This window comes from Lynx canadensis, chromosome C2, assembly GCF_007474595.2.
Source record: "Lynx canadensis isolate LIC74 chromosome C2, mLynCan4.pri.v2, whole genome shotgun sequence".
NCBI classification, from domain to species: Eukaryota; Metazoa; Chordata; class Mammalia; order Carnivora; family Felidae; genus Lynx; species Lynx canadensis.
The window spans coordinates 54365232-54379327 of NC_044311.2; the positions used below are offsets into that span (position 1 = coordinate 54365232).

At 35.9% G+C, this 14096-nt stretch overlaps 1 protein-coding gene across 3 annotated transcripts in view; it reads left to right on the forward strand.

Moving 5' to 3' along the window:
• Positions 1 to 14096, forward strand: part of SMC4 (structural maintenance of chromosomes 4) — a 45926-nt gene that overhangs the window by 13440 nt on the left and 18390 nt on the right. For all 3 annotated transcript variants that reach the window (XM_030328650.1, XM_030328651.1, XM_030328652.1), the window contains 5 exons: positions 6112 to 6252; positions 7045 to 7195; positions 8550 to 8714; positions 11274 to 11507; positions 12480 to 12665. In XM_030328650.1, the coding sequence (XP_030184510.1) occupies positions 6112 to 6252; positions 7045 to 7195; positions 8550 to 8714; positions 11274 to 11507; positions 12480 to 12665 (877 nt within the window). The remainder of the gene's footprint in view (positions 1 to 6111; positions 6253 to 7044; positions 7196 to 8549; positions 8715 to 11273; positions 11508 to 12479; positions 12666 to 14096) is intronic.

Below are 14096 nucleotides of genomic sequence, written 5' to 3' on the forward strand. Positions count from 1 at the left end.
CACTTGGGCTGCTTCCATAGTTTGACACTTGTAAATAACGCTGCAATAAACATAGGAGTGCATATATCATTTCAAATTGGTGTTTTCAGATACTTTGGGTAAATTGCAGTAGTGGAATTACTGGGTCATATGGTAATTCTGGTTTTCAATTTTTTGAGGAATCTACATACTGTTTTCCACAGGGGCTGCACCAGTTTGCATTCCTACCAATAATGCATGAGTGTTCCTTTTTACCCCACATCTATGCCAACATTGTTATTTCTTGTGGTTTTGATTTTCATTCCCCACATGATGAATGATGTTGAACATCTTTTCACGTGTCTTTTGGTCATCTGGATGTCGTCTTTTGAGAAATATCTGTTATGTCTATTTGGTTTTTTAGTGTTGATTGGTAGAAGTACTTGCATAAGTTCTTTATTTGGATACTAACCCTTGATCAGATATGTCATTCACAAATATCTTCTGATATTCAGTAGGTTCTCTTTTAGTTTTGTTGATTGTTTCATTTTTTGTGAGGAAGCTTTTTATGTCTTCGCAATAATTTAATTCTGTTTTTGCTTCCCTCCCCTCAGGAGACATACCTAGAAAAATGTTGCTACTGCCAAAGTCATAAAAATTACTGCCTGTGCTCTCATCTAGAACTTCTGTGGTTTTAGGTCTTTAATCCACTTTGAGTTTATTTTTGTGCATGGTATAAGACAGTGATCCAGTTTCATTCTTTTGCATATAGCTGTCCAGTTTTTCCAATACCATTTGTTGATACTGTCTTTTTCCCATTGCATGTTTTTCCCTACTTTGTCAGAGATTAATTGACCATATAAGCAGGCATTTATATCTGGGCTCTCTGTTCTGTTCCATTGATGGATATGGCTGTTTTTGTGCCAGTACCATATTGATTTGATTGCTACAGCTCTGTAATATGTCTTGAAATCTGGGATTGTGATACCTCCCGTTTTGTTCTTTTTCAAGATTGCATTGGCTATTCGGAGTCTTTTGTGGTTCCATACAAATTTTAGGGAGTATTCTGCTCTGAAAAATGCTGTGGGTGTTTTGATAGGAATTGCATTAAATCTGTAGATTGCTTTCGGTATTATGGACATTTTAACAGTATTTGCTTTCAGTCCATGGGCATGGGATATCTTTCCATTTGTTTGTGTCATCTTCAGTTTTTTAGTTTTATAGTTTTCAGAGTACAGGTCTTTCACTTCCTTGATAGTTTAATTCCAGGTATTTTAGTTTGTGCTGCAGTTGTAAATGAGATTATTTTTTTTTAGTTTCTCTTCCTGCTGCTTATTAGTGCGTAGAAATGCAATGGATTTCTGTATATTGATTTTGATCTTATGATCTTAATGAATTCTTTTATCACGTCTAGTAGTTTCTTGTTTAGAGTCTGTTAAGGTTTCCGTATATAATATCATGTCATCTGCAGATAGTGAAAATTATACTTCTTCCTTACCAATTTGGATGCCTTTTACTTCTTTTTCTTGTCTGATTGCTATGACTAGGACTTCCAGTACTATGTTGAATAAAAGTGGTGAGAGTGGACATCCTGAGCTTAGGAGAAAAGCCCTCCAGTTTTCCCCACTAAGATGTTTGCTATGGGTTTTTCATATAAGTCCTTTGTTATGTTGAGTCTTGTTCCTTGTAGACCTACTTTCTTGAGGATTTTTATCATGAATGGATGTTGTACTTTGTCACATGCTTTTTTTGCATCTGTTGAAATGATCATGTGGTTTTTATCCTTTTTCTTATTCATGTAATGTATTGTGTTGATTGATTTGCAAATGTTAAACCACCCTTGCATCATGGGAATAAATCCCACTTGATCATAGTGAATGACTTTTTAAAATATATTGTTGGATTTGGTTTGCTTAATATTATGTTGTACATTTTTGCACCTATGTTCATCAGAGATCTTAGCCTGTAGTTCTTTGTAGTGTCTTTACCTGGTTTTAGTATCAGGGTAATGCTGGTCTCATACATAGAATGTATTTGGAATTTTTCCTTCCTCTTCTGTTTTTGGAATAGTTTGAGAAGAATAAGTATTAACTCTTCTTTTAAGTGTTTGGTAGAATTCACCTATGAAACTGGTCCTGGACTTGCATTTGTGGGAGTTTTTTGATTACTGATTCAATTTCATGGCTGATAATCAGTCTGCTTCAAATTTCCTAATTCTTCATACTTCAGTTTTAGGAGATTATGTTTCTAGGAATTTATCTATGCTAGGTTGTCCAATTTGTTGGCATATAATTTTTTTCATAACATTATCTTAATAATCCTTTGTATGGTGTCGGTTATTTCTCTTTCATTTCTGATTATGTTTGAATCCCCTCTCTCTTTGATAATTCTCACTAAAGGCTTATCAGTTTCATTGATCTTTTCAAAGAACCAGCTCCTGATTTCATTGATCTGTTTTTACATTGATCTATTTTGTTTTCACTCTAATCTTGATCATTTCCTTCTACTGATTTTGATTTTGTTCTTTTCTGGCTCTTTTAAGTGTAAGGTTACATTGTTTATTTGAGATTGGTTTTGCTTCTTGAGCTGGGTCTGTATTGCTCTAAAGTTTCCTCTTAGAACAGCTTTTGCTGCATCCCAAAGATTTTGAAAACACTGTGTTTTCATTTGTCTTCATGTATTTTTTTTTTTTTAATTCTCTCTGATTTCTTGGTCAACCCCATTCATTGTTTAATGAATGCTGTTTAACTTCCACGTGTTTGTGTTCTTTCCACATTTTTTCTTGTGGTTGGTTTCTGTTTCATAGTGCTGTGGTCAGAAAAGATGCATGGTCTGACTTGTATCTTTTTTAACTTCTTGAGGATTGTTTTGTGACCTAAAATGTGATGTGTTTTGGAGAATGATCTGTGTGCACTTGAAAAGTGTTTTCTGCTATTTTAGGATGGAATGTTAGGAATACATCTGTTAGATCCATCTGGTCCAATGTATCTTTTGAAGCCACTGTTTCCTTGTGGATTTTTGTACATCAATGGATAGATGTAAGTGGGGTGTTAAAAATCTCCTACTGTTGTTGTATTACCATTATTACTTCCTTTATGTTTGTTAACAGTTGCTTTATGTATTTGGGTGCTTGCTGTTGGATGCATAAATATTTCCAATTGTTTTTATCTTCTCCTTGGATTGTTCCCTTCAGTAGGATTATATAGTGTCCTTCTTTGTCTCTTGTTACAGTCTTTGTTTTAAAGTCTATTTTGTTTGATACAAGTATTGCTACGCTTTCTTTTCACTTCCATTTGAATGATAATTGCTTTTCTATCCCTTCAGGTTCAATCTGCATCTTTAGGTTTGAAATGAGTCTCTTGTAGCAGCATCTAGATGGTCTTGCTTTTTTATCCATTCTGTCCCCCTATGTCTCCCCTATGGGAGCCTGCAGTCCATTTACATTCAAAGTACTTATTGACAGATATGTACTTGTTTTATGGTTTTTTCTGTAGTTCTTTTCTATTCTTGCTCTTCTCAAGAAAGCTTGCCAGCTTTCGTTAGTAATATACTTGGATTCCTTTCTCGTGCATTAAGTTAATGGTCACTTCAGTGCACACATTCTTTACTCCTTTCCTGCCACATTTTGGGTATATGGTGCCATACTTTACATCCTTTTATTTTGTGAATGCTTTGACTGGTTTTCATAGATGTACTTAATTTCCTGCTTTTGTCCTTCATACTTTTTTTACATTTCTTGTCAGGCTGGTTTAGTGGTCATGAATTCCTTTAATCAAGTTTGGGAAACTATTCTTCTGTTCTAAACGATAGCCTTGCTGGATAGAGTTTTCTTGGCTGCAGGTTTTTTCCGTCAGCATTTTTTGAGTATATCATGCCACTCCATTCTGGCCTGCAGTTTCTGCTGAAAAATCTGCTAATAGCTTTATGGGGTTTCCATTTTATGTAACTTTTCTTTTCTCTTGCTGATTTTAAAAGTCTTTCTTTATCACTACTTTTTTCTATTTTAATTACTATCTGTCTTGGTGGGGATCCCCTTGGGTTTATTTTTGAGGGGCTCTCTGTGCTTCCTTGATCTAGATTTCTGTTTCCCCAAGTTTGGCGAGTTTTCACTATTCTTCCAGTGCAATTTCTGCCCCCTTTTCTGTCTCTTCTCCTGAGACCCCTATGATGTGAATGTTATTTCATTTGATGCTGTTACTGAGTTCCCTAAGTCTCTTCATTTACTATTTTTTTCTCCTTTTCAGTTTGATGTTTTCCATTACTCTGTCTTCCAGGTCAGTGATCCTTCTGCTTCCTCTATTCTGTATATTCTCTTTAGTGCATTTTTAGTTTCAGTTGTTGAGCTCTTCATCTCTGATTGGTGCTTTTTTAGGTTTTCTGTCTCTTTGTATTGAGGGTCTCAGTGAGATTCTCCCCTCTTTTCCTCAAGTCCAATTAGGGTCTTTGTGAGCATTACTTTAAATTATCAGGTATATTGCTTCTCTCGGTTTTGTTTAGCTCTCTTGTGATTTTGTCCTGTCCTTTCATTTGGGACCTATTTCTGTGTCACCTCATTTTGTCCAACTCTCTAGGTTTTCCTATGTGTTAGGATAGTCAGCTACGTCTTCTGCTTTTGGAAGTAGTGGCTTTATGAAGAAAAGGTCCTATAGTGTCCTGCAATGCAGTGTCCCCTGTTCACCAGAACTTGGCACTTCAGGGGTGTCTCATATGTGTTGCATGTAACCCCACTGTGGGTCTGAGCTGCATGTGCCTTCAGTCCAGTCATGTGCAATGGCTCACTCTGCCTGTTGGGCAAGGTTTGTTCCCTGTGTTGTTAGTGGGCCAATCTGGGGCCACTTGAGTCAGACAGGCATTTGCCAGAGATGCAGTAGCACCAAACTGCAGGACACTTTCCCTGTTGTCCCTTGAGAAGTTTTCATTGGTGGGCAGGGCCTGCAGCCAGACCAAATGACTGCTCCCAGCCCACTGCTGAGGCTCAAGTCAAACTGGTGTGTGTAGTTACCTTCCCCTCTCCTCAGGACAGGTGGCACTTTGGTGTGGTGCTGGCTCCTGTCTGTGCTCCTTGCACATTGCCAGGCTTGTGGCACCACTTTGGATAGGCTTTGGCCAAGGGCATGCTGGAGGGGGCAGGACTGGAGGAGAATTGGGGTGGGGGTGGGGGTTGAGGAAGCTCTTCACAAGATAGATGGAGAGTATTGGCACTGCACTGGTTCCCGAAGGTGTCTCTGTATCTAGGCTGGGAGATAGGGGAGAAAATGGTGCCTGCCAGCTCTCTTGTTTCTCCTTAATATATCTGCCCTCCGTTACATGCTTTGAGATTAGTAAATAAATTTCTTTCACATATACTTCAGTCTTTCAAACTGTTGTTTCTATGCTCTATCTCCATGGGACTTTTTGTTGTGCTGTCTCTTTAAGGGTCGCAGTCTCTGTTTCCTCTCAACCTCCCATCTGATTTTTCCAGGTGTGACATCCCACTGATTATAAGAACTCTCAAAATTAGTTCCCTCTAGTTTTTAAAGCCAAATGGGGAGTTGTCTTCCCCATGCCTGAGATTCTTGTAGTGAGGGTCTGTTTTTCTCCCTTTTTCATGCTCATAGCATTCCTCCCTCCCAAGAACAGTTCCCTTTAGCCCCAACCACCTTCTCCACCCTTCCCACCCTCTTTAGTGTGGCCTCTTCTCTACATGTAGCTGTGGAGAGTGTTCTGCCAGTCTTCCTCATTTTCTGGGTTTACACTGATAAGGGTGTTAATCTAGTTGTAGCCTTGGGACAAGGAGAACTTAAGATCATCCTACCTGCCACCTTTCCCTGAAGTCCTCAAAGTTGACTTTTAAGTATTCTACTTTAAGTTGGGAGGTGGGTTCACAAGTGTTTATTAATGTACTTAATAGTTCTACACATACATTCTCTATAATGCATGTAATAGCTGATCTAATTTTGTTTGTATGGAACCAATTTTGTTCCTAATTCTAGCTTTGACCCTGAATTAGGTCTGTACTGCAGTACCCCCTGTGCTTCACCCTGTAGCCCTAGGTAGTTAATTGTAAATTGGTTGTAGTTAAGAATACTGTAGAAAACACTAATTTTACTAAGTTATTACACAATTTTAGAAATGGCATTTTAGGATCTCTGATTTTTCTTTTCCTTTTTCTAGTTATGATCTGCAGAAACGAATTGCTGAAATGGAAACTCAAAAGGAAAAAATTCATGAAGATACCAAAGAAATTAATGAGAAGAGCAATATACTGTCAAATGAAATGAAAGCTAAGAATAAAGCTGTAAAAGATGTAGAAAAGTAATAATCTCTTGGAAAGTACTAAAGTGTTTAGGTTGAGTTGTTTTTACGTGTGTGTATTTTATATATATATATATATATATACATATATATATAAACTTTCTGCCAGCACATAAATGTAATGCCAACTGTAATTTGCCAACTTATAAAATGGTCTCCTTTTTCAGAAAAAGAATAAAAAACTTAATTGCCCTGCATCCAGTTGATACCACAGATTCAGTGCACAACACTGGTCCTAAATTAACAGAAGATGCTGCCTCCTAGTGGCAGAACACAATAATACACGGCAAAAAAAAATTTTAACCTGGCAGCTTAGTTGTCTTAAGAATAAACAGTCCACACATCTTAAGAATTAGGTTACTCTAATTCTTAATTAGTAATTAGGTTACTTTTTTTTTTTTTTTTTTTTTTTTAAGTTTCATCATGACCCTTCTCTATGCCTTCTCACAGTATTTGTTGACACCAATATCTCTTACCTATGTGATTTTTTTTTCTTTAAAATGAGTTTTACGTTGTGGTAATGTATTTCTATACCTTGATTCTATAGTAACCAGGAAATGTAGTATTTCCCATCCAGTTTACAAAGGCAAAGCAACTCTTGTAATCATATTTTAATGGCTCCCTCAAATTTAGTGGAAGGAGAGGACCAGTTTGAAAATGGTTAGCTCTAGAATCTTACCTTGTAAGAACTTGGACACATTTACAGAGGCAGTGTCCCGGCAGAACATGTAGCATGACTTTGAAATAAATGAATATCTAAAATAGTGACTAATAATTCTCTTTATTTGTTAGGAAACTGAATAAAATTACAAAATTTATTGAGGAAAACAAAGAAAAATTTACACAGCTAGATTTAGAAGATGTTCAAGTTAGGGAAAAATTAAAACATGCTTCAAGTAAAGCCAAAAAACTGGAGAAACAACTTCAAAAAGATAAAGAGAAGGTAGGTTTTGAAAGAAATCTTACAAATTTCATATCTGAATATCAGATTTAATTTTCATTATTTTTCATGGATGTGCCACTCCCTCATTTTTTAAGAAAATGAGTTGGGATTCTGAATATTAAGTGTTCTAGGATTTATCTCTGATTGTGACTTTTTTTTTTCTCCAAAGGTAAATTTTGCATTCATTGGCTTTGAGATTTAGAGTTTATGTTTCTGTGGCATATATTGTCGGGAAAATACTTATCAAGTCACCAATTCTGTTTGATAGTAAACAACATAGTTTTCCTTTTCTTAATGTAATGGTTTAAAGAGATGTTTTTGGTTATGTATTCTGAAATTTTAAAAACATTACCTGCCTCCTAGAGAGTATCAGAATAAGAGTTCTCTCTTGGAAAGGAGGGAAGGGGAAACTCAAAAATCTACAGAGGGTGGATTAGCTATTCTGAGGTTTTAAAAACGATTAAGTTTGGAACAGAACGCATTATTTCCTAGGAATCAGTCCCTAATGATCAATTGGCAGTCTTTCAAACTATTTTCTTAACAGATATTAATAGATATGACATCTAAGTCCCTTCTCCCAAAAAAGGCTTTGTACCATATAATTACATGTTAGTTATAGGCTCTCCTTTATGTTGTATTTTTCCAAATGCATTTGTTTACAAAATACTTTCCACTCAGTATGGGAATAAATCTTGTGCAAATCAGTGTTTGAGGGTCATCATTTTTGGGAAATGTTGAACTCTGGTGCTGGATAATCTGAACAAATCAATGTGGATTTGAGGGTAATGCTTAAATTGGACAGACTAAGCCAGCTGTAACTATTATAGAGGTATTAGTCTTTAGGCATCAAATGTCAATAAGTGGTTATTACCAAAGGTATTAATGGAATAAGATATTACTCCTACATGGTGACTCTGGAAGGGTAATGTTGTGAAAGATTTTAGGATTTCGGGGAGGCCACGGGGTGTAAAAGTCATCCATGGTAAGTTTCAATATACCATGAAGGACAGTTTAGGAAATTCCACATAGCCAGAGTATATTAATTGGTGAAGAAGGATAGTTATAGCCTGAAAGTAGAACAGAAGGAAGAAAGACCTGAACGCCAGCCAGGGAGAATTCTCTTCCATAACAAATGAGGAATTCATAGAATTTACTGTTAAATTAAGAGCACAGAAATTGCAGTAAATGGTTAAGAAAGTATTTGCTAAAGCCAGCTAGTTCAAGTCAAATTACAAAGGAAACCACAAAGACTTAGAGGATACTGAGAAATGCTTTTAAATAAGCCAAATACTGATGATACTGGATAGCCTAAAGGTACATGCTCCTCCAAGTTTAATTTGTTTTACAATCTTAGGTTGAAGAATTTAAAAGTATACCTGCCAAGAGTGAGAAAATCATAAATGAGACAACAACTCAAAATAGTGCCCTTGAGAAGGAAAAAGAGAAAGAAGAAGAAAAATTGAAAGAAGTTATGGATAGCCTTAAACAGGAAACACAAGGGCTTCAAAAAGAAAAAGAAGTAAGATTCTTTATCAGTTGGTGTCTAGGTGACTTTTTTTTTTAACTTGAAGAATGTTTTTGTGTGGTAATAGTAAAAACTCAACTGTTAGAAAAATTTTGGACTTACAATATCTAGCATTCATAAAAATAGCCTAAATTCTTTTTGTTTTCTACTTTCCCGTTGTAAAAAAAAAGTTAACTAAATGAGAATTTATGGTGGAGGCAGGAAATGCCCTTATTTGATTTCATCAAATAGCTTTTTGTCTTCTCTTAATTAGTTAACACCTGTAAAAACATGGAACCACACTAACCACAAGTTGATAAGTACCTTTCTTTTCTCCTGTAGCACTTGTATAATAGTTTATGGCTCTTGAGTCAGTTCTTGGTTTGAAATCCTACATCAGTCATTATCTCTCTGTATAGGCTGTTAGGTCTCAAAGTCCTCTTTCTCAAAATGGAAGAAAATATTACCCATCTTGTGAATCTTTTTAAAAATAAAATGTACATACTCTTACATAAAGTGCCTAGAAAGTAAGAAATTAATAAAAATGTTAGCTATTTTAGCACTTCATTAATAGGAGTATGAGGTTGTCATATTGTTATGTCTTATCAACCCAATGAGAGTATAAAGCATGAAGCTTAGCTGTCTTTGTTTATATTCACAGCCTTTTTGACAGAACTGAGTATGCTGAGTAGAAATTGTAAAAGGTGAACCTGGGTGGCTCAGTTGGTTATGTCTGACTTGATTTGGGCTCAGGTTGTGATCTCACGGTTTGTGAGTTCAAGCCGCACATTGGCCTCTGCGCTGACAGGGTAGAGCCTCTTGGGATTCTCTCTCCTCCTCTCTCTGACCCTCCTGTGTATTCTCCCTCTATATCAAAATAAATATATTTTAAAAAAGAAATTGTAATAGATAATACTAATGAGTTGAATTGATTTACGTTCTATAAGTTATGTAAGACTTAAGTACCTAAGTTATAGACTTATATACAAACTTTGTTAATTGTACTTCAGTAAAGTTGTATTGGGTTTGTGGGCTTTTTAAGCTACAGATTTAATAGATTCTGTTTTGGAATGGGGCATGTTCTAATGCCATACTACAGAACTTTATAAGTAACATGCCCATGTGATAAAATGGCAATAGGTAATGCAATAGCTTTCATGTATAGTATATATGGATACAGATTTTCACATTTGCTCATCTAATACATATTGAGTACTTCTGTGTATCTTGGCAACGTGTATTAATGACAAAGCCAGGACACCCATCCAAGTGTCTTCATTCCTCAATATAGTAGCTAAAAAGAGAGGTTCTGTCACTTGAGTGATTGCATGACTTTGAGCAAGTTACTTAAACTGTAGCCTGTTTCCTCAAAATGAGCATAATTATGATATTTACCTCATGAAATTGTTATCTTCAAGAACTCATATAGAACATTCGTAATAGGCCTAGAACATTGTGAGCAGTGTGTACATGTGTTAGTGTTCATGATTTTTACCATTTGACATTTAAACTGATTATCTGATGATTTTGCACATAACCCCATGGTCCTGGGTCTGTTCCCTTATGTGCAAAACAAAAGGATTAAGCTTTTGTAAGTGCTTCTCTTATGTCATTATTCTAATAAATAGATCCTTTCTACATAGTTGTGGTAGCCCCAAATTTCTGCCCACTTGTCAAATATAACCAGTTTCGAGTATTACCTGGCCTTACCTCTAAAATTTACAAAGGTTCATGGGGTGCCTGGGCAGCTCAGTCAGTTGACCATGTGACTCTTGATTTCAGGTCATGATGTCACAGTTTGTGAGATCAAGCCCCTCGTTGGCTCTGTGCTGACAGTGCAAAGCCTGCTTAGAATTCTCTCTCTCCCCCTCTCTCTGTTCCTCTCCTCTTCTCTGTCTCAAAATAAATATATAAACTTTAAAAAGTAAAATTTACAGGGAGGGGTCCCTAGCTGGCTCAGTCATTTAAGCGTCAACTTTGGCTCAGGTCATGATCCTACAGTTTGTGAGTTCGAGCCCCGCACTGGACTCTGTGCTGACAGCTCGGAGCCTGGAGCCTGCTTTGGATTCTGTGTCTCCCTCTCTCTCTGCTCTTCCCCCACTCATGCTCTGTCTCTCTCTCCTTCAAAAATAAACATTAAAAAAATTTTTTTTAATTAAAAAAAATAAAATTTACAAAGATTCTCAACATAAATATACTTGAGGAAACTTTCTGCTGAATAGTCTTTACACTTTGCCATTTCAGGTAAGGTAATGTGGAATACCATGGATCTAGAGTTTACACTCAAATTTTTGTTCTTTGAACACTCATTTTTGTTGGTGTTTTAATTTCCAAAAAGCATATTTACATCTAGTTCATTAAGTGCTTGTGAAATCAATTGGGAAGAGACTATGTACAGTGAACATTGGCAACCCGGCAAAAACTATTAGTGTGTTCAGCTTGTAAGAATTATTTATTTTTATGTATTATGTTTGTAGAATCTTTAAAGTTGAATTCAAGATGTATGGTTTCCGTTTCAGCTTAGGTTTGAAAACATGTATTTCAGATTTAATGGAGTCCATCATATTTTAACAGAGTCGAGAGAAAGAACTTATGGGTTTCAGCAAATCAGTAAATGAAGCACGTTCAAAGATGGATGTAGCTCAGTCAGAACTTGATATCTATCTCAGTCGTCATAATACTGCAGTGTCTCAATTAAGTAAGGCCAAGGAAGCTCTAACTGCAGCATCTGAGACTCTCAAAGAAAGGAAAACTGCGATCAGAGATATAGAGGCAAAACTCCCTCAATCTGAACTGGAATTAAAAGAGGTAAATCTTTGCTTCTGTATTTTTTCTGAATATTGTTTATCAATCCAAGTTTTCAATTTATATGTTTGTATTTATATATTTTTTAATCTAAACATCTGAACTGGCATAAATGTGTAAGAATGAATATATAAACCAATTAGTGTATTTTTTTCTGATATTGAATTTATGGAAGTCATCAGGGAATTTCATGACCAATTAGAATTTTAACGTAAACTTAAATTGTATTCAGTGACCACTTCTGTCTTGTTGGTAACTCAGTTTATTTTGGGGGTAAATTATATTTGTAACTTGAGCTTTTACTTTATACTCTTGACTGGTAATAGAGGTAATAATTTAAAGCCAGGAGGGGGGAAGAATGTCAGGAAAAGTGGCTGGTCTAACTTAAGAGATTGAGAAACTGAGAGTTTGGGGGTTTATGTACATGTGTATGATTCCTTTTGTTGACAGCCTGGCATTTTTGTATAGCAATAGTGCTATTCACCTACCATATTCCCTTTCATTTCAAAGCTATGATTTTTTAAAAAGAAAATTACATATATAATAAATATCTTTCATTATTTAGAATGCAAAGCACACTATAACCATAGTCCTGCCCAGTCCCTTAAATTCTGGGTCCTATACCAATGTCTGTTTTTGATTAGTGCAGACCTTAGGAATTGGAACACACTTACGCATAACTTTGTGGTATGGAACTGAGATTTCCGCACACTAGCTCTACTCGTTCTATCAATCAGTTTACTACTAGAACCATATTGCACTTAGGGTCCTTGTTATTGACCCAAATAATTTATATTCCTTTAAAATAGAAAACCCATCCATATTTAGAAACCCACACCCAGCAGTTTGGAAGTTTAGTTCTGGTTCAAGTGTTTTTTATTGGTCGTCTTTTTTGAGGCATTACAACTAATTCTATGCTATTAGAATTAGGTTGGGCGTATGTTTCTGGGATTCATTTTTTTTTCTCACTTTTAGAAAGAAAAAGAACTTGAAAAACTTACACAAGAAGAATTAAAATTGAAAAGTTTGGTTCGTGATCTTTTCCAAAAAGTTGAAGAAGCAAAGAGTTCCGTAGCAATGAATCGAAGTAGAGGGAAAGTCCTTGATGCAATAATTCAAGAAAAAAAATCTGGCAGGATTCCAGGAATATATGGAAGATTGGTAAAGTAGATTTATTCGGAAATGGCTCAAGATACTGTAAATAATTTTCTTTCTTTGACTTAACTATAATACTGAGTTGCTGTAACATTCATTTTTGTTTAAAAGACCTTTTTGCTCTTAGTACTCAGTCATGGTAAAATTCTTTGTGGTATGGATTATCTCATATTAAACGTAGTTTTAATTTTTTAGTTTTAGATAACTACCATTTAGTACCAAGAAGAAAAAAAAAACTAGCAATGATAAGGAGATTTAACAAAACCACTTTATTCTTTTTTTAAAAAAGAATTTGATAAATTCTGGATTTTATACCATTATACTGAAGATTGTGGCTAGAGTTTAGGGAAATCGGGATAAGGCAGAAACCCAAGGCTAGCAATAGTGGAGACCATTACTGCTCTTGAATTTGAAGAGGGAAGGGAGCTGTAGCCATGGCTACAGGGTGGCCAGAAGGAAATGGAGAAAATATTTCAACCCCCTTCAACTCCTACCCTGCCATCTCTAGCTGTTACTTCACATTTTCTAAAGCTTAGAAAACCAAGGAACCAGTTAGTGCAGTCCCTGAGTCAGCCTTCCAGAGAAAGAAGGAGAAAAGAGAATGATTTGTAAGTGCAAATGAAAATTACCGAGCAGAGTTGCTTCCATGTCTCCAGGCCGTGTGACTTACACCTTATTTACTTGGGAGATATAATTTGAATCTATTCTTTTGCTTTCAAAGAAAAAGCTAGTCTGTATGAATGCTGCTTCATGGCTAATTAATAGGTTGATAAACAGGCAAATATGTTTTATGGGGACTTACATAATCTTAGCTGGCTTTCAATAGTTCAAAAAAAATTTTTTTTCTGTTTACTTATTTTGAGAAAGAGTGCACACAAGCTGGGGAGAGGCAAAGAGAGGGAGAAAATCCCCTAACAGGCTCCATGCTCAGCACAGGATTTGATCTCCCCACTGTGAGATCACAACCTGAGCTGGCCACTTGACCAATTGAGCCACGCAGGCGCTCCAATTTATTTATTTTGTTATTTTTTAGAAAGCAAGCAAGAGCAAGGGAGGGAGAGAGGGAATCCTAAACAGGCTTCACACTGAGTGTGGAGCCCAATGCAGAGTTTGATCCCACGACCCCAGGATCGTGACCCAAGCCGAAATCGACTCAAATGCTGAGCAGTTGAACCACCCAGGAGCCCCCAAATTTCATTATTTTAGGAAGTTATTATTTTGCTTATGCTGTAGTGCTTTTAAGGTTGACAGATTTGAAAATCTTTACATTGTATGTTTTTGTTTTCATGAAACAGTTTATTTTGTGCTCATTAAAAATCCAAACTTTGCGTATCTTACAAATTTTTTTAAAGGTGCATTAAAAACTAGCAGTGATTGAAAAAAAAGGGGGAAGGTTGAGTGAGAGGAACACATATTTTTCATTGAGTACCTTTTGTG